Source organism: Carassius gibelio, chromosome A9, assembly GCF_023724105.1.
Source record: "Carassius gibelio isolate Cgi1373 ecotype wild population from Czech Republic chromosome A9, carGib1.2-hapl.c, whole genome shotgun sequence".
Classification (NCBI taxonomy): Eukaryota; Metazoa; Chordata; class Actinopteri; order Cypriniformes; family Cyprinidae; genus Carassius; species Carassius gibelio.
Genome location: NC_068379.1, coordinates 3,986,072 through 4,011,449, shown reverse-complemented (window position 1 = coordinate 4,011,449; position 25,378 = coordinate 3,986,072). Strand labels below are relative to the sequence as shown.

The window sequence follows — 25,378 nt, the reverse complement described above, 5'->3', positions numbered from 1 at the left end:
TATAAATCGACATTGTGTTTTGTTTTTAAATATATAATAATGATTATGGCCGGAATTCGTTTGAAATATTTATGGTTTTAGAGAAATAATTCAATTCTTCGCCTGAAATGTTCGTCTCTGACTACGTAAATTGCACAAACGCCCCTATTTCCTAGCCGTTGGTACGGTCTCAGTCGGAGGAAGAGGCTCGATGACGTTTCTGTGGGAGGAATGAGGTCAGTGTCCTCCTAGCGGCGAAGCGCGGGAAGTGCAAGAAGCGACGACCTTACTGCACTTGGACGCGAGAGATATTTCTTACAGGTGTGTGTTAAGTTTTTATTAACTTTCTCAACGATATATCCGATAAAAGTCAGCAGGAGGGAAGTTAGATATTGGTATTTTTTTTATAATTTATAAGAGGGTAGAGTAGTTTAGAAGTGGGTGGAATACAAAATACAACCAAATATGTCATTCCACTAGATACATTCTCCAAGAAGAATATATAAATGGAGGTGGAGATTGTGAGTAAAAAAATAAAATAAAATAAAAAAATATTCCGTAAATTCATCAGCCAGTTTATTCACACACATCTCTAACTACTATGTATAAGAAATAGTCAATAAACAGTTATATGTGTAGGCACAATTAATACAGTAAATGTCCTTACAAATAATGCATAAAAATGTCCAGCCTCTGGGATTCTCCAACTAAATGAAATAACCCAAAATTGGAAATTGCAATTTTTTTTTATCCACACAAATACAAATACAGTGTTGCTTTCAAATGATATGCACTTAAAGCAATTCAGCACATTCTATATGGATATATTAAGGCATACGAGTCTGGATGGGACGTCCTAACACCCATGGTAGAGGTGCATGGTGTTGAAGGTGATGTGGTCATACTGCTCCTCTACACTGACTGACTTGCGGTGCTCAATCTGACTGCTGGCGTCCTCCATGTTCTCAGACATATCTCCAAAGCCATTTATATGCCCCAAATGAAGACCACTGTCAAAGTAACCAAGATGCTCGGAGACACCCACATTCCCAATATGATCATCGTGCATCAGGTCACCCGCACTGAGGTGCTGCACAGGAAAGCAATGTCCGTTTAATGGGAGTCCTGCTGTTAAAGAGAACACATGAATTATAATTCATTAAAGAAAGTTAAAATACCTGTTTTTGTTTTGCACAACCATTTTCATGAAGTTTTGAATTGTGCATTGTTAGTATCCTTTTGTGGGCATTTAGTTTAGGGTTTTCAAAATCACCCATCAAGTTCGGTTTACATAACATGATTATATCTGAACATCTGAACCTGAGATTTAAGTCCACATTGCTCAGCACTACAAAAACATAGCACTGGCACACTGCCACACATTAGCTTCAACATGAAACAGTTTGCCTTATGATTTAATATTCCTTCAGTTTAAATGACAGGGATTCATTCTTAATCTCATTTATGTGAAGTGTTGAAGCAGCACAATAGTTAATGAAGTAGCAAACCACCAATACATGGTGATGATGCATGCGTGATATATTTTAATCTACGAAAAACAGTATCAAATGAACACTTGCAATTGGTTTCTGTTTTGCTAACATGCTTTTAGAAACATCATATGTACAAATTCAAGAGTCAGCTCTGTTTGTTAAATGAGAACATTTAATGAGTATAGAAATTACATTTCGCATCCATTTTAGGCATCCTGTTACTTGACATAAACAGTCATTATTATACCAATATCTCAATCTCTGTGTCACACATAGCCGGTGTTTTAATGAGCAATTATAGTAAGATGTTCTTTGTAATTCTGAGTAGGAAATGATGCATTATTCTTTATGCAGTGCAAACTTTCTGGCATCTGTTCTGTGTGAAAGAATGATTTTTAGATGAATTTATAGAAAGTACAATGCAATCAAAGAATCACCTTTGTCTCAACTTAATTAGTTTAGCAACAGCAAATATCTTCTACACTACATATGAAATGCTATGCAAAACATTAGCTGGAAATAGACTTTTACCCTCATACAATAACCTGACCGATGAACACTTGAGACTGCAGATTCAATACATTTAGTCAAAAAGGTTAAAGATGTGATTGAATAGCACCTAGACTTTCTTAAAAGAACAGGTATGAAAGCTGCAAAGCCAAGGTTTGTAGATGCACTTTATACATTCATCATTAGATATGCTTTGGCAGAACAAGAGAATTACATTTTGAAGAAAAAAAAAAGGAAAATAAAATGCACATTTTATATTTTTAACATGGACATATATATATATATAAACACACACAAACTTGGAATCATGTTTTTTTTTTCTTTTTTTGCAACTTAACAAGAACATAAAGTCACTCATATCCAAAGTATTAACCAACTTCTTAAACCAAAATCCAATGTTACAAAACTCAAGGTCAGGAATTTGGCTGGGCAAATGCAATTCACTGCAAAATCAGTGTTGTACTAAGACAAAAAAAAAAAAAACACTGACATACTTTACAAGTATAGATTTCTGGGCGTAAAAACAGACTCATTACATTATGCACCTACTTCAGTAGTAGTAGGGAAGTTACTGTGCAAATCAAAACTCAACATGTGCTCCTACTGAGCAAAAGACAGTTTAAAACAAAGTTCATACCACCAAAAGATAAAAGGACAGGGTGGTATGAGCAACTTATGATCAAATGCTTTATACATACGATGTGTACCAAATTAAACTATTTTCCCTCCCAGACACACATCATCAAAAAGAGCTTGAATTTTAGCCAAGGCAAAGGCTCCTACAAATAGGCATAGGAGTTAGTGCAACGACATGGTATCTGCATGGAGGTCACGGTGAAGACCTCTGACTCTTTGTGGACTGGAGAGGACGAGCTCTCCATTCGGACAGCCAGGTCCTGCTCTGGACTGATGTAGCCATTGGAACCCAGAGGCAGGGATCCATTTAAGGCTCGGTTCCCACCTGGGGTACTCAGTGCTTGTCCAAACTCCATGTGCATGTTCTCCATCTGGTCTTCTCCGCTGGATCCGTTTACTCCATTCATCGGCTGATAGCCGAGATCTGCAATGACACGTTCACGTTAACAAGTGGCGACCCAACGCAGTATCAAAACTGTTCATCATACGAATGTCTTTACATTTTCATTCAAGACTTACCATCTTTTCTGGCCTTTTTAATTAGATTAGACTCCATGCAATCCAGAGACCTCTTTCGGCTGGGAACCCCATTAAGGATGCTCCGCTCTTGGATAAGCTTGCGGTCCCCAAAACACACAAAGCCATTGTTTGAGAACACATTAAGCTGATTGAGCTGCTGGTTCTGGGCATTGGAAAGCAGTTGGGCACACTCTTCAAAGCCCTGGGTGAGAGCTAGGTCAGCGGCGGTCAGTCCACTAGAGTTCCTCATGCTGCGCAATGATAAAATTAAGGTGTTAGCATTGCCCGTCTAGACTAATGTTTGCAAAGCACTCACTCACACACACACACACACACACACCCTTTCTGTATTTCATATCCTAAATTATTAGTGCAGTTTTTGAATACAAGTTAAAGAAGAAAAAAAAAACTGTACAAATCATTGAACATCTAAACTTTAAAGACATTAATAATATTGTGAGGTCTCAACTGCAATAGAAAATGAAAAAAAAAAAAAAACTATTGAAGCATACACACAAAAAACACGATATATGAAGAAATACAAATAACCATATTTCCATTAAAGTACACAAGAACAATTGAGAAGAGGTTTGTCAATGCCGAATGTTTCTTCCAAGAATTCTCTTCAACTCAACAGATGAACTGGACAGATGATTTATTAAATCATTTTCAAAACCAAGAAAAAGAATGCCACTCCAGAACAAACTGTAAAAACAGAGGCAATAAGAAGCCAATAACTGTAGACAGAAGAATGCAATGTCTTCTTAAATCTGTGGCCGGACCAGGAAAATATCACACCAATCTTCTGATTCAAAAGAAAAAAAAAAAGATATATCCTCAATCCTCAAGTGGTTTTGATGAACAGATCTTCATTTTTATGGTTAAAAGAGGACATCTTGGAACCGAAAAAGGCAAGCGAGACCTGATCAGGAAATTCTTCTTTAAACAATTGAAGATGGAAATAGTAGAAGAAGTTAAAGAGAACAGCATCCGGGCTTCTTTAAGAGAAAGATTTAATCCAGTGGTCAACGTCGATACCATAAAGCATTCACGGGTCATGTGAGATTCATACTTGGGTAAAATCTGACATGGAATCAGGAGAGGATTAAGTGTGTATTTGGCATCAACAGTCATTTTCTATTGCAGTGAAGAAAACAGAATACATGAATGAACAAAATCTAGGGCAAGATAACAGCGTTTACACTTACCCCTGGAGCTCCTGCTAACACGTCTACCACGAATGCAGTGAGAATACAGAAATGTGACTCTTGGCAGCGCGATACAGTAAATACACACAGACTAACCTCAGACAATCCCAAATAATTTACAAAAGGCACCAATAATATGTTAACTTTTTTAATTTGGGTTATGCTCTCTCTTATAAGCAAACACGTGTATCTTTCTAAGTCTATTTTTTTGAGTAACTGCCAGCATTTGCTGCACTATTCATTTTTATTTTTTACAAGCAACAACCAAACTTGATCATGGCTACATCCAAAATCTCATATTTGTCTGAGAAGATGAGGAACAAACTTTGCATATTTTCTAAACTCTATGAGTATGTTCTATATAATCTGAATGTGTGTTGGATGAATGATATCCAGACGTATTTACACTCAATATGATGTTGTTATGGTAGTTAACATTACTTCCATTAACAATTCCTCTTCTGTGGCCTTATGGGATAAGCTGATGAGGTGAATTGTGTGTTTGATTAGAAAGTGTTTGGAAATGTGTTCTGATGATGTGCCTGCAGAACAGTACAAGAATAGTACATCGATAGCACTGTGCTAGTTCGCTGTGAGGACATGATGCTTAGGTGCAAAGACCTTGGTATTTTAATTGGAAAGAAGGAAAAAATGCTGGCATTTCATGAATCTGCGACATCTTTTCAAAAAGCATTTCATAAATATTTCACATTTAACATATAATATATATTTTAACAATGCACAACATTAATTTTTGTAGCTAGCTATATAAGCCAATCATCATTAGGTAACAATCATTAAATGCACTGTACAATTTAACTTATTTTCTGTATGCGCTGCCACTGAGTGACATTCACAAAGTAAGGGGTTTGCTTTCGGCTTTAGGAAAAGGTTTGTTCATTCATGGATTCATTGCAAAAAAAAATAAAAAATAATCACAATAATCATTTAGACATGTTTTTTGTTATAATTTCTAACTAGATAACACTCCATACACACATTCATTCCAACACATAAAGCATGTTTATAACCAAACATTTAAAAATAATACAATTTCCAGCAAATAAAGTAAAAATCAAACTTTTTTTTTTTTTTGGACCCTCCCCACTTATTCCTACCCAAATCTGAAGAAAAATATGAATGCTTCTCAGATGTTCTGATGTCAAAAAGACATTTGTAACAAACAGTTCAGAAGGTGCGTGTCCATCCTGGCAGGCCTCAACTGAAAATGAACCTCTTAGGTGCAAGAAATCTGAAATAATTACCAAAACAAACACAATGATCATATGGACAATCGATTAATAGTTCACACTATCCACTGTTGTTTATGGGCTCGATTCTGTGAGTGACTATTTCTGTTATATACATAGAAAAAAACACAATTCAGATTAATTTGTTCACTTTGCTCCTCAAAATGTATGGGCTTTAAATTTGTAAACGACACTAATAGGCATTCATATTATAATCACATACATATTATTATCACAACTCTTGGTAAAAATTACTTTAATGAATGATAATATATAATATTATTATATATAATATGCATATATAAATATATATATATATAGCATAAGACTCAATAATTGTAAATATCACATATATTATTAACAGTATTATTTTTGCACGTCAGTTATTTTTAAAATGCCAGAAAACTGTTTTATTTACATTTTGTCCACAGAGTTAGATGAGATTTCTAGCACCTTTAATAAGAGATCCTTTCAGTTTATGTAAACATTAAAATATATTTGAACAGGAAAACTTAAGCTGTTAATTTACTTTGACTATTTAGTTAACTTGCTTTTACTTGAGTTGGGCATTTGCTTCTTAATTCGCAATTAATTATCTAAACTAAATATTTGGAATTTTTTTTTATGGAAAAATTCTCAAAAGCCACTGGCCTTTGGTTCTGAGGACCAAATATCCTCATTTTTGGTGAACATTTTGACTTTTAAGGTTTTGTTCTTTTCTTTACTTTTATCAGGGGAGAGTGAGGAGTGAGACATTGGATGTAAAAAAAAAAAGCTAAATTATAATAATACAGAATACAGTACAAAAATAAAAGAACGGCAATATTACAAAATATAACATTTAAAAAATTTATAAATCAGTCATTTTCCATAAGAAACATTGTCCAGCAGCGACACCAGCATGTTAAGTTACAGCAGGAGTCTGTGCCTCTCGTCTCCCCTGAGCCCACTGAGTTTTAACAGACCCCCTAAAGTGTGCTGTGAGTTTGGTGGGGGGTCATTGAGAATGAATGGGGGAAAGTCACATAAGATGAGGCAATGCCTCCATCGCGATATGATTGGATATGACTGGTAATATTTTCGGCTGTGATTGGTTCATGTGATAAATCCCGCCTCTTGTGTTCGTGTGCATTCGCACATCAGTCTGAATGAACAATATAATGTTGTTAATAGAGACATAAACAGCCCACACACTCAGATATAATAAAACATGATCTGTGGGAGTTTTTAGTGAGTAATCAATAAGCTTGGTGAAATCTCAGAATCTGTGACCAATATTTACATAGTTTGATGATTTAATTTTTTTTTTAACAGTTAAAAGTTAACTACTAAAAAGAATAGCTGAACATAAGTTCAAAAATTTAATATATTGTTTAAATTGTTACTTCCTTGAGTTATTATTCTGGAATAAATGTAAATGCTTTAAACACAGAAAATGTAACTGGGACAAGAATTTATATATATATAAAAAAAAAAAGTTTAGGGTGAGTAAATGACGACAGAATTTACATTCTGGAAGTAAAATAATCCTGTAGTTAAATAACCCTGCCCTAAATTATCATTCTGTGTGTGTACAGAATACAGGAATCAGTCTGCAATTTGCCATCATGCGGCTATAAACAAGAAACATCGATGCTAACAGTTGATAAAACAGTCAATGAAAGAATTATTAGCAACTGAACATCTTTCTTTCTTCCTTTTTCATTTTTAGTAAACTGCTGTCAAGAGACGTGTTTTGTTTATGCTTGTTCAGATGTTGCATTAGACATGTGCCGAAATTTGGTAATACGATATATTACAGTAATAAACATGCACAATATTGTAATCATGGGGACTTCAAAATACAGTGAATCATTTTTTATTACAAATTATTCCGATTTTTTGAATGCATTTTAACTATACTTTTCCCCTCGACTGGTTTAAATGCACAACACCGTTGTACGCTTTGTCTAAGAGTAATGAGCACGCTGACGTAAGCAAGCCCAACACAGAGGAGAAGCACCAAATCACACCCTAAACCCTCCCGGTCCTGTTCATCACATCACTAAATACTTGAATACTTAGACTTAAACCGCTTTTTAATCTGGACTACGACATGCCCTTGATATACAGTGTTATCAAGAAGACACGTCATCAATCCAGACGTCGGCCATATTGACAGCACTGAATGTAATTACTGCTGCTGAAAATGGTCAATTATTGTTGTGTTTTGGGCTGTACTTAAAAGTTGGACTGGGAAAAACATGAATTATTCTTATTATGAAGCTACTTATACCGTTTTATTTAAAACTATGGAATTGCTTATTAAAGGGTTTGTAAACTCAAAAAAAATTAATAACCCTTATGTCATTGCAAACCTTTAGTTTATCTTCAAAACAAAAAAGATGACATCTTAATGAAACCTGATATTAAGTCCCTCCATTAAAAATCCTGGGAAACAGAAGCTCAAATGTGCTTGCTTGACACACAAGCTTTATTCTCACGCAGCAAGCATGCACAGTTGAGCTTCTGCTCACCATACTGTATCTTCTTTATGTGTGTGCACTGATCAGTGTTTGTGAACAAAAGGATTAATCATAAAGCAGTCATTTATTTTTAGGAGAATTGCATTACTTGTAAAAACTATTTAGGATCTTTTCGAATGTTAAATGTCTTGGTGGAATGGACTTTCAATGGAAAGGGAGAAATTTCTTTATCAATAGCTGCATTTGTGTTTCAATGATGAACAAAAGTTTGAAACGACATAAGTGAGAAAATAATGACAAATTTCTTTCTTTTCTTTCTTCTTTGGTGAACCATCCTTTTAACATCTCCAGTTTTTAAATCTAGACAATATCAGATGATATTATTAGAAAAAAAAAGTCAGGTTTACATACACACATTAGACCTGCCAGGTTTGCCACTGTTTCCCGGTAATCACTGTTAAAAATGAATATTTCACTGGTTTTATTTAAATAATGAAACGGAAGCATTCATGCGTTTCTTCATTCCTGATATGCTTTGCTACTCTCTTTTTTTGCTTCATAGATTCCCTTCCATTGGTTGAGCCCTGACACATAACTTCCTGAGCATCAGACCATGCTTACTCTGGACGAGACTAAGAAGGGGCTGATTAGACCTGTCCAACAGATACGTCCTATGGTTAGTCTACAAAAAAACAAAAAAAAACAAAAAAACAACAACAAAACAAACATTGAAATTAAATGGGAAATTAATATACATCAGCTGCATTGATTTAAGGGCATAATTAGCAAAGCATGCAGGTCAAAACACTAGATCTAATAATATTAATTATAAACAAACAAAAAACTTTGTCTTTTTTTAAAGTTCAAAATTTCCTATCAGTTAAAACCAATCACCGCATGAAATACCTCAACAGTTTGCCAGTGTGTTGATACTGAAGGGAGCGATAGTGAGAACACTCCTAATGCCACAACAGTGCAGTTTCGTTGAGGGAACTTGGAGTGAGTCAGCAGTGTCTATTTGGAATGCTCTCCCCCTTTTCTAGGATTACTTGAAAAAGTCAAGTCATTTCGAATTCAATAGCTGCAAAAACATTGAGAGGTGTAGACGTTCTCTAGAATTTTGCCGTAACAGTTAACAAAATGCAATCTCCATTTCTTTTGTCATCATGCCACTTTCAGAAGGACAAAGGTGACAGATGATTCATAAAAGAACATGTTTTATCATAGTGTAATCATATATCATAGGCTAACTTCTACAGGCGACATTGTAAATACAAACAATTTGTCTATGAACAAAGTCTTAGAATAAATAATGCAGACAGGTTAAAACAAAATACTAGTAATGCTATTCATATGCTGATATTTAAGCCTATGCTTTACCCTGTTGTCCTTTACTATAATGCTACCTTAACCACACTTTCTCCTGCCGGACTTTTGGATTGAGGGCTTTGGGAGTATTAAATCAAAAAGGATCTGTTTTTAAATGGTTTATAGCAAACTGTAAACAGTATTTTCCCCATTTCATGATAATGAAATGATAAATGATTGATGGTTCAACATGTCAGAGTTGCGTGACATGACTTATTCATGACATATTCTTTTTAAGTACTTTTGGTGCTTAAATAAGTTACATTTATGCATTAAGGAAAGTTAAACAATTTATAAAGAACATTGGGTCAAATCTGGTAATTTCAATTGGATGTTTTATTTGAAGCCTCTCCGCTAGGTAATAAAAAGAGATAAAGACTAAGTGTACACTTGAAGCTGTGTACATCACTGGTAAAGAACACAAGACGCTGAAAAACGTGAATTTATTGAAGTGCATGCTAAACCAACCTGAGACCCAAAAGAGAGTGCAAAACATTCAGTATCACAGAAAGAGAGAGAATAAAAAAATAAAATAAAATGTGGCAAAGCACATTTCTTCAAAGGACTTGGCTATTTGAACTTGAATCGACTTGTCTGGTGAAGATGAAATTATTGAAGACATTTCAGTGAAGAAAGAATCAGGATTTCAATGAGAAAATGTTTGTAGTCTGTCCATCCATCAGTTAACTGGGGAAGTATTTCCATTAACAACAGAATCAAGAAACTCAGGTAACAGCGAGACTGTCGGGAGAAGTCCAATAGAAAAAGAAGAACATATTCAGAGGTAGATACACCTTTGTGCAGTTGATGCTTGAGGATTCAAGTAAAATTTGGAAGTACTCCATTTTCACTCTCTTAAGAGATTTTTTTGGGAATGTCAAGCTGAATAAGCTATTACATGTTTAATTAAAATCTAGATCTAGTTTCCTGGGATCTGGAGGAATAGTTTCGGCAACAGGGCAATAAACTAATGTTTGCTTCTTGGAAGTTCCTTTGTCTTCTCAATGCCATTCACATTATTTTGGTTTCAGTCCAAGAAATCTTGAAGGAATATAACTTCTGGACATCACAATGAAATGGTGCTCCTTTGACAACTTTTTAGGTAGGAATATGATGGTACTGTCAAGCTTCCAGAGAATACTTTCATTGGTGGCTGACGTGTTTTTTCCAGAAAGAAAGGTATCAGATGGATTCAGGTCTCAAGAAATCAATTAAAGAAAGAAATAGAAATGCGTAGAGAGGAAACAGATAAAACATCCATCATGTCATTTTTCCCTCATGCAGATCTTGAAGAAATATTACCGTATTACTGCTTCTCCACTAAGAATAGTTCTAGATTTGTTAAGTGTATAATATTGGGAATACTGTGACGAGGAGAGTTTTTATTTTTATTTTTATTTTTTTCTGGGAGTGAAGAAGTTTAAATACATTTTTAAAATACAAAATAAAAACCCAAAACCCTCGCTCCTCTCAATCCCCTTACTAGGCCTATATTATAAACTCCTGTTATTTTAAACCTTCTCTTCTGCTTTGAATGGGTAAATCTGAAACACTACAGCTGTCATCGGCTTTAATACTGACTGGGGCTTCAGAGCCACTACCACTGAAAGACTTTAAAACATTGTTCATACTGCCATAAAAACAAACATTAACAATCCTATTCGTATGGTTGCAGAATACACATTTCATCACCACCTCAAAAGCATTTCCAATAGGGCAATAAAGACAACTGAAGATTTAAAAACAACCCTAGATCCCCAAGACCAAAATTCTTCTCATTCCTCATTTTGAATGCCACGTTAATTATGGATAAAGCAAGTCATTCGTATTACTTTTTGAAAATAAAAGTTTATCAAGAGACATATACCTTTATATACTTTAGATAGTAGGTAGGTACTGGGATGTATATGTGTTTGAATGCAACAGTGGTTGAATTAGCTGTTTAAGGAGTTTTTTTTATTTTTGGTGTCTTCCTGGACAACTATTTGAAACACTTCAAGTGTTTGAGGGGTTTGTTTCTTTTTCCTTAACACAAGGCCATAATCTAGTCAATCTAAAGATGAGCTAAAACGCAAAAAAATAGTCTCTTACATATCATACACAGTACAGACCAAAAGTTTGGAAACACCTTCTCATTCAAAGAGTTTTCTTTATTTTCATGACTATGTAGAGTCACACTGAAGGCATCAAGGGCTATTTGAGCAAGAAGGAGAGTGATGGGGTGCTGCACCAGATGACCTGGCCTCCACAGTCACCGGACCTGAACCCAATCCAGATGGTTTAGGGGTGAGCTGGACCGCAGACAGAAGGCAAAAGGGCCAACAAGTGCTAAGCATCTCTCGGGGAACTCCTTCAAGACTGTTGAAGACCATTTCAGGTGACTACCTCTTGAAGCTCATCAAGAGAAAGCCAAAAGTGTGCAAAGCAGGAATCAAAGCAAAAGGTGGCTACTTTGAAGAACCTACAATATGACATATTTTCAGTTGTTTCACACTTTTTTGTTATGTATATAATTCCACATGTGTTAATTCATAGCTTTGATGCCTTCAGTGTGAATCTACAATTTTCATAGTCATGACAATAAAGAAAACTCTTTGAATGAGAAGGTGTGTCCAATCTTTTGGTCTGTACTGTACATAAGTACAATTTTGAATTGTGATGTCAATTTTCTATGAAAATATTATACTCAGAATAACATCAACTGACAAAATCTTTCTCTCTCTATATATTAAGTACTAACTGGAAGTGAAATTAAATGCAAAGCCAAATGGTTGCTTTGTATTTTAATGTGCTGTGTAAATAACTACTAGATGACAATAACAGAATGCAGCCTTCTAGTCATTTGGATAAGTTTGCACATAACTGTAAATGTTCTTTTTTTCATACAATGTACAAATTATCTAAATAGTTTTATTGCACAACTTTATAATAAGTTTACATTTGTTAACATTAGTTACTGGATTGGGCATCCTGAACTAAAAATGAACAACGCAAGAACAGCATTTACTAATCTATGTGAAAGATAATTAATATACAAACACCATTTTTATCCTTTCAAGTTGTGTACATTAATGTTAATGTATTAAGGACACAAACGAACAATACTAATTGTATAAATTATCATTAACACTGATTCATAAATTATTAATTTAATAAGAATTTTTGCATCACACCACAAAATGTTTATTGTAAAGTGTCAACAGTTTTAATGAATGGCATTCAAATAATGTTACAAATGATATTAACGTCTGTTGTGCTGACCATAACCATATGGCATTCAAAAGAGGAGAAAATCATCTGCGAGGGGATTTTGCAGTTGTAGTTGTAGTGAGACCAAAAGCCTGTAAGAAACACTATCAAGCCCATCACTGTCCCTGCTGTTCCACAAAACACATCGCACCTCTGCTTCCCAAAGTAGGACATTGTTTGACCTCAGTCAACTGATGGCTGAGCATAGAAAACACTTTATAAAGCATAAAAAAACACATGAATTACTAACCATACAATGGATTTTAGACTTGCATATTTCATGATCTGGTTTAAAAAGTCATAAAAGTCAAATCATATTTAATGGCATTTTCGTCACTAATGGAAGTGTTGGTTTCATGTATGTGTCTCTGTGGAACATCAGATCATTTCCAGTTATTCAGTATGTCTTATATCATCATTCAAGTATTGCCTCCAAGTATTCCCAAGTGGCATTTCTCATTGTCAAGAGATATGAAACCACAAGAGTCATTTCTCCAGAAAGAGCAACAAGAACGCTCCTGCACCACAGTATGTGTGTGCTCTCAACTCAATACACACACAAGCTTATACTTGTATAGTTATACCTTGTTGCAACATCCTGGAGATCTGTTGGCAAAATTATCAACATTAATAATGCAAGAACTTCCTTCAGAATCCCTCTGCAAAGTCAATATCATGTTTTATATCAAATGCTGTGTTTACCATCTTGAATCGAAATTATCTAAATCCTGCACAAGTTGTTGGAGAACAGTATTTCAAGTGGGTCTACACATGCATATGGGGTAGGACAGTTAGAGATTTCCAATACTGCTCCATGAGGGCCAGTTTTCTACAGTTGATATCGATTCCATAAACATTTAACAAGTTCTGATTAACGTGATTCTTCTTCTACACTAGATGTCACCCTCTTATTTACCTTGCATCTAACAATGGAAAGTTTAACATGGAGATGCTGTTGACAAGAACAAAGCAATATGCCTGATTTGCAATGCTGAGGTGAAATGGTGTCGTAAAACTACAAATTTGCAGAAGCGTTTTTACATCACGCATAGGGCGCTATGATTTCCGTGATGAATGAATGGTGCAGACGCTGAAGCACACATGATGCTTACGATATTTTCAGCCTCTGTCGTCTCACTATTATGACAAGAATACACAAATATCATCTCCAGAGCTACTCTGTGTCACACACCTGGACTCATTTAGTGTTTTTGCCCCAGTGACCCAGTTTCTGTCTTCCGTGTTTAGTTTGATTAGTTCCCAGGTGTGTCAATTCTATTCCTCACTTGTGCCTCACTTGTGCTCACTTGTGACCACTTGCTACTTACGTGTGTCTACCTCTGTGCTCCATGTTGGATATCCCCTGTGTTGGATATATTAAAAACCTTATTCCGTTTATCCTCGACTCCGCATTCCTTCAGGCAGCGTAAAAACCGTGACAGAAGACCCGACCTCAAAAGAGAAAATAGAAAACTGCGTGTTCTTCCCTCCGTTTTGCTTTTGTTTTTTCACAGTCTTTTCTTTTCTTAGTGTCTATGGATCCCCTCTATCGTCCCGAATTCCTCATCCTCCTGCTGAAGCAGGAAGGACGTTCTCTCGAGGACCATACCAGACAGTTTTTCCTATTAGCTAATGCCACCAGCTACCCGGACGGCGCGCTCTGCACCTTCTACAACACCAGCCTGAACTCCAAATGCAGAGCGTTGTCGTCCGAAGATGGTCCTCGAGAGGATTTCGCCGCATTCGTGGAGTGGACTCTGGCGAGAAATGGCTCATCTCTCACCATCTGCCCCATAGAGGACCTCGCCAGCCCCACTCCCGACCCAGAGACCAGCCAGCCACCATCACGCCGCACGGAGCCAGAGCCCACCGCAGCCGCAGAGCCCGAGCCATCCACTGACAGGGAGCCGGATCTCGAGAGCGCGACTGACCAGGTGTGTGAGCCGGCAACAACACTCCTGCGACTGAGAAAAGCCTTTTTCCTGCGAAAGCCCTGCCCACACTCCTGCGACTGAGGGTGAGCTATATGCAGTCTCTGAAAGTCATATGGAGCAAGTTCTGGATCTGATGGACTGGTCTACGGAGGTAATCCCTAATATTCCTGTTTCCCCGCTGGTTCCGTCCAGCCCTGATTCCCCTGTATACCCTCTCAGTCTCCCACTCCTACCTCCTCCAGTCATTTCCTCTGCTCCATTTCCGCTGGTTCCGCCCAGCCCTGAATTTTCTGTTTCTCCGCTGGTTCCGCCCAGCTCTGAGTCTTCTGTGTCTCCGCTGGTTCCGCCCAGCTCTGAATCTTCTGTGTCTCCGCTGGTTCCGCCCAGCCATGATTTTTCTGTTTCTCCGCTGGTTCCGCCCAGCCCTGAATCATCTGTGTCTCCGCGGGTTCCGCCCAGCCCTGGGTTTTCTGTTTCTCCGCTGGTTCCGCCCAGCCCTGGGTCTCCTGTGTCTCCGCTGGTTCCGCCCAGCTCTGAATCTTCTGTGTGTCCGCTGGTTCCGCCCAGCTCTGAATCTTCTGTGTTTCCTGTATTCCCTCCCAGCCTCCCTCTCCCGCCTCCTCCCAAACCTGCTGGTCCCTCTACTCCTCTTTCGCTGGTTCCGTCCAGTCCTGATCCTCCTGTCCTTCCTCCCATCCTTCTCCTCTCTCCTCCTCCTAGACCAGCCAGTTCCTCGTCATCCCTGCTGGTGCCAGCCAGTCCCGCAGCTCACCCTCAGTCCGCGCCATCGGGGCGCGGTGGTTCGCCGCTGTACTGCCAGTCTCCAGCTCCGCCTTGGCGGGTTAAGGCCCTGTCTCCGCCTCCAGCCTCCGAGCCCTGGACTCCTCCTCGGTCCTTCGACCCAGCGGCTCCGCCTTGGCTCTTAGCTCCCTCGTCTCCACCGTGGCCTGTCATCCCACCTGCTCCACCGGGCTCCCTCGTCCCTCCGGCTCCACCTTGGTCAGTCGTCGACCATCTGCCGCCTCGGGACTCCTCTCCTCTGGTTCCACCTCGTCACTCCATCCCTCCGGCTTTGTCAGGCTCCTCCTTCCCTCCGGTTCCACCTCCATCCTCGGTCGCTCCGGCTCCACAGCGGTCTGCCAGGACCCTGCCTCCGCCTTGGTCGCCTGAGCCTTCTGCTCCACCTAGGCCCTCCGGAACCTCGACGTCCCCCTGGCTCTGCGGCTGTGCTGCTCCATCTTGGGCTCCTCACCCACCGGTGCAGTCTCCGCCTGTCGGGCCCCTGGTGTCGTCGACCCTTCCTTCACCATGGCTCCTCCTGCCGTCGACTCCACCTTGGATCTCCGTCCTGGCTGGTCTCTGGTGGACCATCTGGCTCCTCCTGCTCCTGTCTCCTCCCTGGCTCCTCCCTCCGTCGTCTCCTCCCTGGCTCCTCCTTCTGTGGTCCCTGTCTGCTGGCCCCCTCCTGGGAGTCCGTCCTCCACCGGAACCTCCTCCCAAGTTCCCACCCACGCCTCCCTCTGTTGTTTCTACGGTGCGAGGACGCACCTACCGGGAGGGGGGAGTACTGTCACACACCTGGACTCATTTAGTGTTTTTGCCCCAGTGACCCAGTTTCTGTCTTCCGTGTTTAGTTTGATTAGTTCCCAGGTGTGTCAATTCTATTCCTCACTTGTGCCTCACTTGTGCTCACTTGTGACCACTTGCTACTTACGTGTGTCTACCTCTGTGCTCCATGTTGGATATCCCCTGTGTTGGATATATTAAAAACCTTATTCCGTTTATCCTCGACTCCGCATTCCTTCAGGCAGCGTAAAAACCGTGACACTCTGAGAGTCACTTCATGAGCATTTTACCATTTAATTTGAGAAAAACTACCATCAATGTACAGCATCTGCAAGTTCTTTACAGCAACCCATCAAAATAAAAGTTTGGTTTAACTTGAAGAAACTGTGACAAAAATATATCACTATCATGCAGCAGAATGTAAGACTCAGTATTACAACTACTACTAAATAATAATAATAATAATAATAATAAAGTTTTATTTTTTAAAGGAATAATAAAAAGATATATATAATTTTAATTTTAACAGTAAGCTTGTTGTGCTGCACTTTGTTTGCAAAATAAAGAGAAGGGTTTAATCTTCATTTGATTAAAGGATGAAATAAATTAAAGTTTTATGTCCTCATTTGGTTAACAGAAAAAAAATTAAGAAAAATGTTTTTAGGGCCCTATTATTGTTTCAAAATTTAAAATACAGGTTTGTGGCTTAATTTCTTTCTATAAATATAGATTAAGATATTCTATAAGTATCAAATCTTAATCAATACCCATCTAAATCTAAACACCATCCAGCTGGGAGCAGGACTGCCACGGCTCTGAAACTTAGTTTTAAGATTATTTCTCACAATTTAATTAATACATTTTATAAATATCAGTACCATTTGTATTACAACTATATTCATTGGGTTTAATGAAAAATAAATAAATAAATAAATAAATAAACAAACAGATTTAGGAATTCAATTGAATCGAATCGAGAGCCTAAGATTAGCTAAAACCTTTCAGTCAGGCGTGTTCTGGCAGGCTGAAAGTAAACGTTGCAGGAAAGTGGCCCTTTAGGAGCAGGACTGGACACCCCTGGCATTTGATGAACACTACATGTATAGAGATGTGGCTACTACTTCCCCAGGTTTTCTGTTTGCAAAATTTCACAATCAAACAGAGCTGTCCATGTATGTTCTTGCATTATTTTTTGTTAAACTTGAAACAATACAGTATTTTGACAGCTTTAGATTACTAGAAAGAACTAAACAAAAATAATACTGATATCACAAGGGATATAATGACACTGCAGAGACATTTTGAATGGAGCTCAATTCCCCTTAGACACCATGAGTCTCACACACTTCATTTCATCTTATCTCTCAACAAGGAAAATACCCTTAGCACAGGGACAATGTCAAATAGCAATAGTTGTTGTTTGCTTTTGAGCTGTGAGGAAATGTGCAACAGTTTGCAACCTTGTAATGGCAACACATTTAAAATCAAAAAGTGAAGAGAACAAAAAGGATATTACCTCCGCACCTCACAGGGGATTATAGAAGACATGATAGAGATCATCACATTACTGAATTCAGAATACATTTCACATTTAGGCAAAATCAAGCCAATAAAACCAAATCTGGTCACAACTTTCAGAAGAGCTCCATCAAAATAGATTTCAAACTGGATTGAGTGTATCAGAGTCACAAGTTCAACACTGAATCTAGAGTTAGATTAGTTAATATCACTTAATGCGTTTGGTATCGTGATCTAATAATGAACAATACAAGAACAGCATTTATTCATCTTGGTTAATGTTCATGTTTAAATATACTAAAATGTACTAAATTAACATGCCAGACTGTATAATTATTCATAATGCATTATTAACAAACAAACTAACACTGAACCATAATATAATTATAAATTAACATTCAATTAATAAACGCTGCAAAAATTCTGTTGTTAGTTCATGAATCATGATACATAATTCATTAATGTTTACCATTTTTCTTGCCCTGTCAAGATGGACCAACTTAAATGAAAAAGATCTTAATAACAATAATAATAATAATAATAATAATAATCAAGTGTTGTCAATCTATTACTCACGATTAATCGCATCCAAAATAATACATGTGTGTATTGTGTATATTTATTATGTACATATAAATACACACACATGCATGTATATAATCAAGAAACAATTGTTTTGTTTAAATATAAAATATTTATATTTATATATAATATACATTATATTTGAATATATATATATATATATATATATATATATATATATATATATATATATATATATATATATATATACACATAAATGTTTTTAAATATATACATGTGTTTGTGTATTTATATATACGTAATTATATGCATTAACCGTGATTAATCGTTTAAAAGCACTAATCTAAATAGTCATTTTTTATATGTATATAAATCATAAAAAATATATAATAATAATTTAGCTAAAACTTTGACTTAACATAATTTTTCTGATAGGATTTTAATGAATGTGATATGCACACATCCATTTATTCAACATTTGCCAAGTCATGCTTAACAAAACCCCTTACAATTGTAGGTACAAACAGTAACAGCTTCTCTTTCATAGCATACATCTTTCAATTATCGGTTAAAAGCATAATAAAGAGAAAACAAACATATGACATTCATTTGTAACTCATCATGCAGGTTTTCATATCAAGTGAAAATGTGAGATTGAAAACCAGTCAGATTTCTACCACTCAGGACAACAGGGTGCATGTGTCTAAAGAGAAGGGTAAGGAAATCTCAGCTCCCGTATTGTCTTGCAGTGGAAGAAATGAAATATAAAGCTTTATAATCGAGAGAATCAATGTTTCTGTTTTGATGGAGCCCTTCTTAAATGAAGCACCAGCGGGGCATTTGGGTCAGAGAGAGACAGAGTCAGAGAGAGCAGCAGTTAGAGAGGACTTACTCTGCCTTGGCTCCCTGGACCAGGAGCGTGTTAATGCAGTCAATGCTGCCGGCACGGGCCGCTTTGTGGAGGGGGGGTTCTCCAACATAGTCCTACAAGACAGAGAGAGAGAATCTAAAGCACCATGCAGCTGGGAGCAGGATTGCCACGGCTCTGAAACTTAGTCTTAAGATTATTCCTCACAATTTATTAACATTCGTATTGTTTTGCTTCTGTACATTACAGAATAATCCTAATACACACACACACACACACACCTTATAAAATCATCATTTATTCATAATGAACTTGGAATCAGTTAATAATGATTCAATTATGATGATTCCTTTAAGACTTTATAAACTAATTACACAGGGGAATAATTATATTATGACTATCTGAACATATCATAATCGTACGTAACATGCACATAATATGTTTTGAGTATTTACACTGGTGTAAAAGTTTCTGGATGTGTTTGTTTCGAAAGTCATCTCTAATAGCTGCATTCATTTTAACATAGACGAGTGAGACTCAAAATATTCATATGATTTAAAAAACTATTTGAATATATTTTCTGTGATGCTAAGATGAATTTTCAGCATCATTACTCCAGTCACGGCTGTCAAATGAAATAATTTATATTACAGATAATTAATATTTGCTTAAAATTCCATATGTGCATGACAATATGTATTTAAAATTATATAACAATCGTGTCAGGCCCATCCAAGAAGAAACTAATTTATCTATTAGAAAAAGGCAACTCTGCACAGTGTTATTTAAGCACCATTTATTACTATTATTAATTATTATAATAATAAATATGACGGTTGCACTTTATTTTACAGTACGTGTCCTAACATGTACTTATAGTGTACTTACAGTGCATTTATCTAAGAAACTTCTGGTAATACAAGGTAACTACATTTAAATTTTATTTACATTTAAAGTTTAAATTTTAGTATTTTTTTATGTGGTTTTATATTTTAATTATTTGCTTACATTTCTATTTAGCTTTATTTCAGTTTTAGATTTGTCTTCATCTTAATTAGCTAGTTGTAAAGGCAACATTTTGAACAAGTTTATTAGGTTTTCCATCTAATATTTGATTTGATTTCAGCTGTGTCAATGGTTTTTAACATTATTTGTTATCCATCACAACACTGCGTCTGCAGACTCCCCAGAATATGGAGGCTTTCGCCAAATAACTGGAAGCGAAAGTGCAATCTCTCCATCACACAACCCAGCATCATCATCATTTATTTAGGAGCTGGTGGATCGGCCGGCTGAAACATTCACCCTGACAGGAGCCTACAGTAAAGTCTTCAGTAAAATCAGCCAGCACTTTCAGCAAGATCACTGATTCACGGCAGAGGAATGTGGGTCAGACTCATGCTACATTCATCTGAGCAGTACAAGACTGGGTAAGAGAGCAGTCGATGGGACTTAAATGATTTATGTTGATCCGCCTGAGCCGACAGGGATGAGGGTCTAGTCTAGATTTGAAGAACACATCACTGGTTATGTAACAGTGGCCTAGTAATCTCATTTCTCTGCTGTAAAACACCAGTCAATGGTGGGGGCAGAGAGTATGCTTATGCGCTGATGGGGATTTCTCCATTCTGCACACATGAAAACACAACAGTGATGCAGTACATATACAGACATGAAGGGGAAAGTCTGGGTTATCATCAAAAATGAGCACAGGTTTAAGCCAAACTTCAGAAATACCTTCAAAAGGGAAAACTGTGGGGGTCGGCGGTATGACCAAACACTTAACTAAAGGTAGAAACTTTTATTATAAAAAAAAATTCACAAGATGATTCAGAAATCATGCACATGGCTTGTCCTTAAAACATAAATGATACACAGACAAAACATCACACAACTCTAAAATAAGGCAGAAAATAACACTACAAATGTACCTTACTTATAACAAAAATGAGAAGAAATTATGTGTATACAAAATAATGATGTGTTAGGAACGTCATTTTACTGTTGTTAACTGTAAATAATGACCATTTTTATTAATTATTTCACAATAAAATGACACATTATGCAATTTTAGACCATTTACAGTTTTAACCATATATGAGATGGTAACTTAATGTTAATGAGGTTCTTTCTGCAGCACTTTGTTTGTTTTTGTAAAGATGTAATTTATTTGCACATTAAGTTTTTTGGCATTAAATTGGACGGTATTTTAGAATTAATTAACATATCTGCAATGTTAGACTATTTACAGTTTTTAAACTAAAACAACATGGTAACGACTTTTTACTGCGGCATTTTTCCTTTTTTTTTATATATATATTTAATGCATTTCAAATTAAATATATTATTCATTATTCATTTCACAAAATGCTTAGCAGCTTAATGTCACGTAACACTTGAGGAAAAAAAAACAATATAACTTTAATAAAACCGATAATACAACATCTGATTTCTGATCAGGAGAATCCCATTCACTGCTAAGTCATTTGTGTTGTGTTGTGCCTAACAGCACTCCCCAAAACAATTTCTTCCTTATCTTCATCTTCACACCTCTTGCTCTGTTTTCCCACATAACTTCACGCTTGTTCAGTCTCACATGTAAATAAAGCAGTTCTGCATGCTCACCTTAAATATGAGCGTGTGTCTCATATATAATCTCATATCACAGTGAAGTCTTACCTGTCTGTTTATATCAGCTCCGGCCTGCAGCAGCCAGAGCAAGCACTGAGGATGACCCCCGAAGGCAGCAATATGAGCAGGAGTCTGGGCAAACCGAGAGGTCACAGAGTTCACACCACATCCCACCTGCACCAGACGCATGACACACTCCAGCTGAGACAGGACACAGGAGAGGATGCAGGGAAAAGTGCCTTTCATTAGTGCTCAGAGAGGCTTTACAATATGTGTGTGTGTGTGTCACTTCCTGTTATTCATCTACTCTACAGTGCCATAAATCCTTCTTTTCTAGACACTCCCATGCTGACATTACACTGATCCAGATAAAGCCAACAGCACACGGCGAGTGGGAGTGGCACCAGAAACAGAGAGATTTATAGCTTCCTCGTGACTATTTTAATAAGTCATATCAGATTTGCCATAATTCAACTGGAAAAAATCTAGTTTGACCTAGAACCATGTTGATCAAGCTCACACAGACGACTTTCCCTCTAAATTTGACAGGCTAAAATGCACACATCCTATGGAGCTTTAAAAGTCAATGCAATGCAGAAAATGCTTTCCTTTTCAGTAATTCACTTGTAAAAATAAGCAGAGGGTTTGGTGTTAATGTCCCATTCTTCACCGGTTAGGTATCTTCAAGATGTCTGAGAATACACCTCATCAGCTACATAACAGAGAATGTAGCTCTTTAGAAAGAGAGAGAAACCTGAAGTTCAACATCATAACCCGAGGAAAGACTACAGCCACAGGTGGCAATGAAAAACGTCACGACTTGTAAAAACTCTGACACAATACGCCCACACGTGCAAGGACTCTTAAGAGTCGATTCTTTTAGTGAATCAAAAACACTGACTGAATGAGTGAAAGCAGTCAAAACTGAAATGAACCAAGAACTGCTACTGTGTAATTACGCTTCTAAAACAGGTCTGAATAACCGGGTTTAGAAGCATAATTAGATGAACAACGTTAATACAAATTAATAAATGTCATATTTTTGTTCGTTTAGCATTATATTTTTTATATATTATTGAATAGAACGATCATTTTTAGCACTTAAAGTTACTAACTAAAAATTGTAAAACCATTTATTAAGGACGCCTTATATCGCCTCTGTTGATATTGAAGACGACCTCATCATTTTTTATCTTTAAAGCTGCAGTCGGTAACTTTTGACGCTCTAGCGGTTAATAAACAGAACTGCTTGCGTCTTGCGGAAGAACATTGTAGCCGGAACTACTTCTTCTCTGTTTATGTCTATGAAGAATCACAAAGGTACTGGGTTACTCCGCCGCGGTACCCCCGAAGCAATCTAAAATAGTCTATATAACGAATATAAACACTTATTATAGGTGTACCCTAGTGATTCAGGACAAGCCAAAAACACGGTTTGGAAAATGGATTCATGGTGTACTCACTTATTATATACATTTTTCTACAATTTGAACACAAACAAAGTTACGGGCCGCAGCTCTGATTGGTTGTTTCTTCCCGGGAGCGATGGATTTCTGCAAATGGCAATAGGACACTGGGAGGAGCCAGAGGAGCTTGATTTTTTTCACAGATTATCTGTCTCATATTCTACTGTCAGGACATAATGACAGGTTTAATAAATATGTAAAAAATATTTTTTTTTTACAAAAGTTCCCTACAGCACCTTTAACTAATGAACTTCTTTGCTAAATATTTAAAATTATTTGCTAAAAAAAATATTTAAATATTTAAATATAAACGAATCTATAACGTATTTTACCGTTTATATTCGGCTCTGTATTGCTCTTTTACAATCACCATGGATATATAATCGCAAGACAAGCATAGAAAAGGAAAAATAAATTAAATGGAGGGAACAAGGCAAACCCGTCTGAATGTTTGCGCAACGTTCAACTAACGCTGGATCAACAGTGAAGTCAGATAATCACTTGCACGATCCCATTATCATCTTCTGATGCGGTTTGAGTGTCACTGACGAATAACTCAACATCTTTAAAGATTAAAGAATAAATGAGATGCAATGCATTGCATTTTATTAATGAGAGTAACAAATAATGGTTTAATCTGGTAGGATATTTTCATTCACACTGTAGATAATTAATTACACATGCTGCTTATAAATGAGTTCATTATGTACCTTGCCGAAGTGTGCAGCCCAGTGTAGAGGAGTCCACCCGTAGAAAGAGTCCTCCACGGCCAGCTGATCTGCGCTGCACTGAAGGAGCGAGCACAGCGCGTCCACGTCTCCATCTCTGCACGCGCGGTGAAGAGGGAAGCGGGCATTCAACACCTCCTCGCTAGAAAACCCAGACTCCAGTCCCACCGACATTAGTGCTCAGCAAAAAAAATGCTCGCTTTTATAAATACGTGGAAACAAGAATCGTCAGGAAAATGGTGGACTTCACGATGTCTGCTTTCATGAAGTGCGCCGCCCAAACAAAGCGCATGCAAAGAGGAGGCGAGGCTAGACGAGACACTTGCGCTGAAGAACCGAAACTTCCCACGAGACGAGAATAGCCCAAACCCGACATGGATCAGGTGAGAATCGGGACTGGAGCTACGCATGCTCACTTACAATGTGAGGGTACCCTGAAGCCCGAGACGGATCGCTCGAGACTGATGCGCATGCCCACAACAAAATAGACGCAGCACGAAACAAAACAAGAGCATCAAATGAAAAAGTAGACATATTTTGAAGCGTCTTATTTTTCAACGCGGATGTAGGCCGTTTTCTGTGAATGTGCAAGACTTCCGGTACATTAGCCGCTGTTTGCACTACAAACCAGTGTGGTCATAATTAAGTGCATACATGATAATAAATTAATTAAAAACTTATGATAAGAAACAGCAATTTGCATTACCTAGCATCAAAACTAGTTGTTTTGAACCTGCTTAAAATAGCTAGAAGCAGGTAACACCGGAAGACAGACACATACAACTGATCTGATTTTATACAACATGACCTTTTTTTTCCTATTATTCACCAGGTCACGATACAACCCTATTTTAGTGTAAAAATGGTGACTACTTAAGCTCTGGGATGTTTAGTAATTATTACACACATTATTATACCACAAAGGATCTCCTGTTAGAAAACGCATACAAAGAACCTTGCTGTCATAAGAATAATCAATGCATTTAAACAGATTGCAACTAATTTTGTATTAAGAAAAGGTATACGAGGTAGGAATTTAACAAATAAAAAGCTTCCCACTCTATGCTTTTTAAAACATATAAACACTGTGAGGATGAGGACTAACGATTCTTTTCAAACTTAACACATTTTGTATATTCCTTCTCCATTTGATTAAATAATAATAATAATAATATTTCTACTCTGGTAACACTATTTTAAGGTGTCCTTGTTACACGTTAAATGTACTATACATATTATAATAACAATTAATTATTAATAATTATATGCAAGTAACCCTAAGCCAAACCCTATTCCCAATCCTAACCATATAGTAAGTACATGTAGTTAATATTAATCAGTTTTAATTACTTCTACAGTGCTTTTAATGTATAACTACACTGTAAGAAGGATAATGTAACCAAAACTCTGTCTCTATGAAAAACTCTTGCCAATATTATTACTATAT

The 25,378-nt window shown here is 37.0% G+C and overlaps 1 protein-coding gene across 2 annotated transcripts; it reads right to left on the bottom strand.

The window, feature by feature from the left end:
• Window positions 1-533: 533 nt before the first annotated feature.
• LOC128019454 (ankyrin repeat domain-containing protein 10) lies at window positions 534-24,316 on the bottom strand. Of its 2 annotated transcripts, none has more exons than XM_052605443.1 (6): window positions 23,914-24,316; window positions 21,786-21,938; window positions 19,131-19,222; window positions 3,138-3,388; window positions 2,944-3,042; window positions 534-1,107 (listed from the first exon to the last, which is right to left on the bottom strand). In XM_052605443.1, exons 1-6 carry the CDS (start codon window positions 24,103-24,105, stop codon window positions 836-838), a joined length of 1,059 nt encoding a protein of 352 aa, XP_052461403.1. In that variant the 5' UTR covers window positions 24,106-24,316; the 3' UTR covers window positions 534-835. The 2 variants fall into 2 exon arrangements, with proteins under 2 accessions (XP_052461403.1, XP_052461404.1); XM_052605444.1 differs by having other exon boundaries at window positions 534-1,104.
• Window positions 24,317-25,378: the final 1,062 nt, after the last annotated feature.

Coding starts and splice junctions, on each gene's coding strand:
- LOC128019454 (XM_052605443.1), bottom strand. CDS start 24,105: ATGTCGGTGGGACTGGAGTCTGGGTTTTCTAGCGAGGAGGTGTTGAAT. Junction 19,223..21,785: donor GAGCTGATATAAACAGACAG/GTAAGACTTCAC, acceptor TCTGTCTTGTAG/GACTATGTTGGAGAACCCCC. Junction 1,108..2,943: donor ACAAGCACTGAGTACCCCAG/GTGGGAACCGAG, acceptor TCTCTTTAACAG/CAGGACTCCCATTAAACGGA.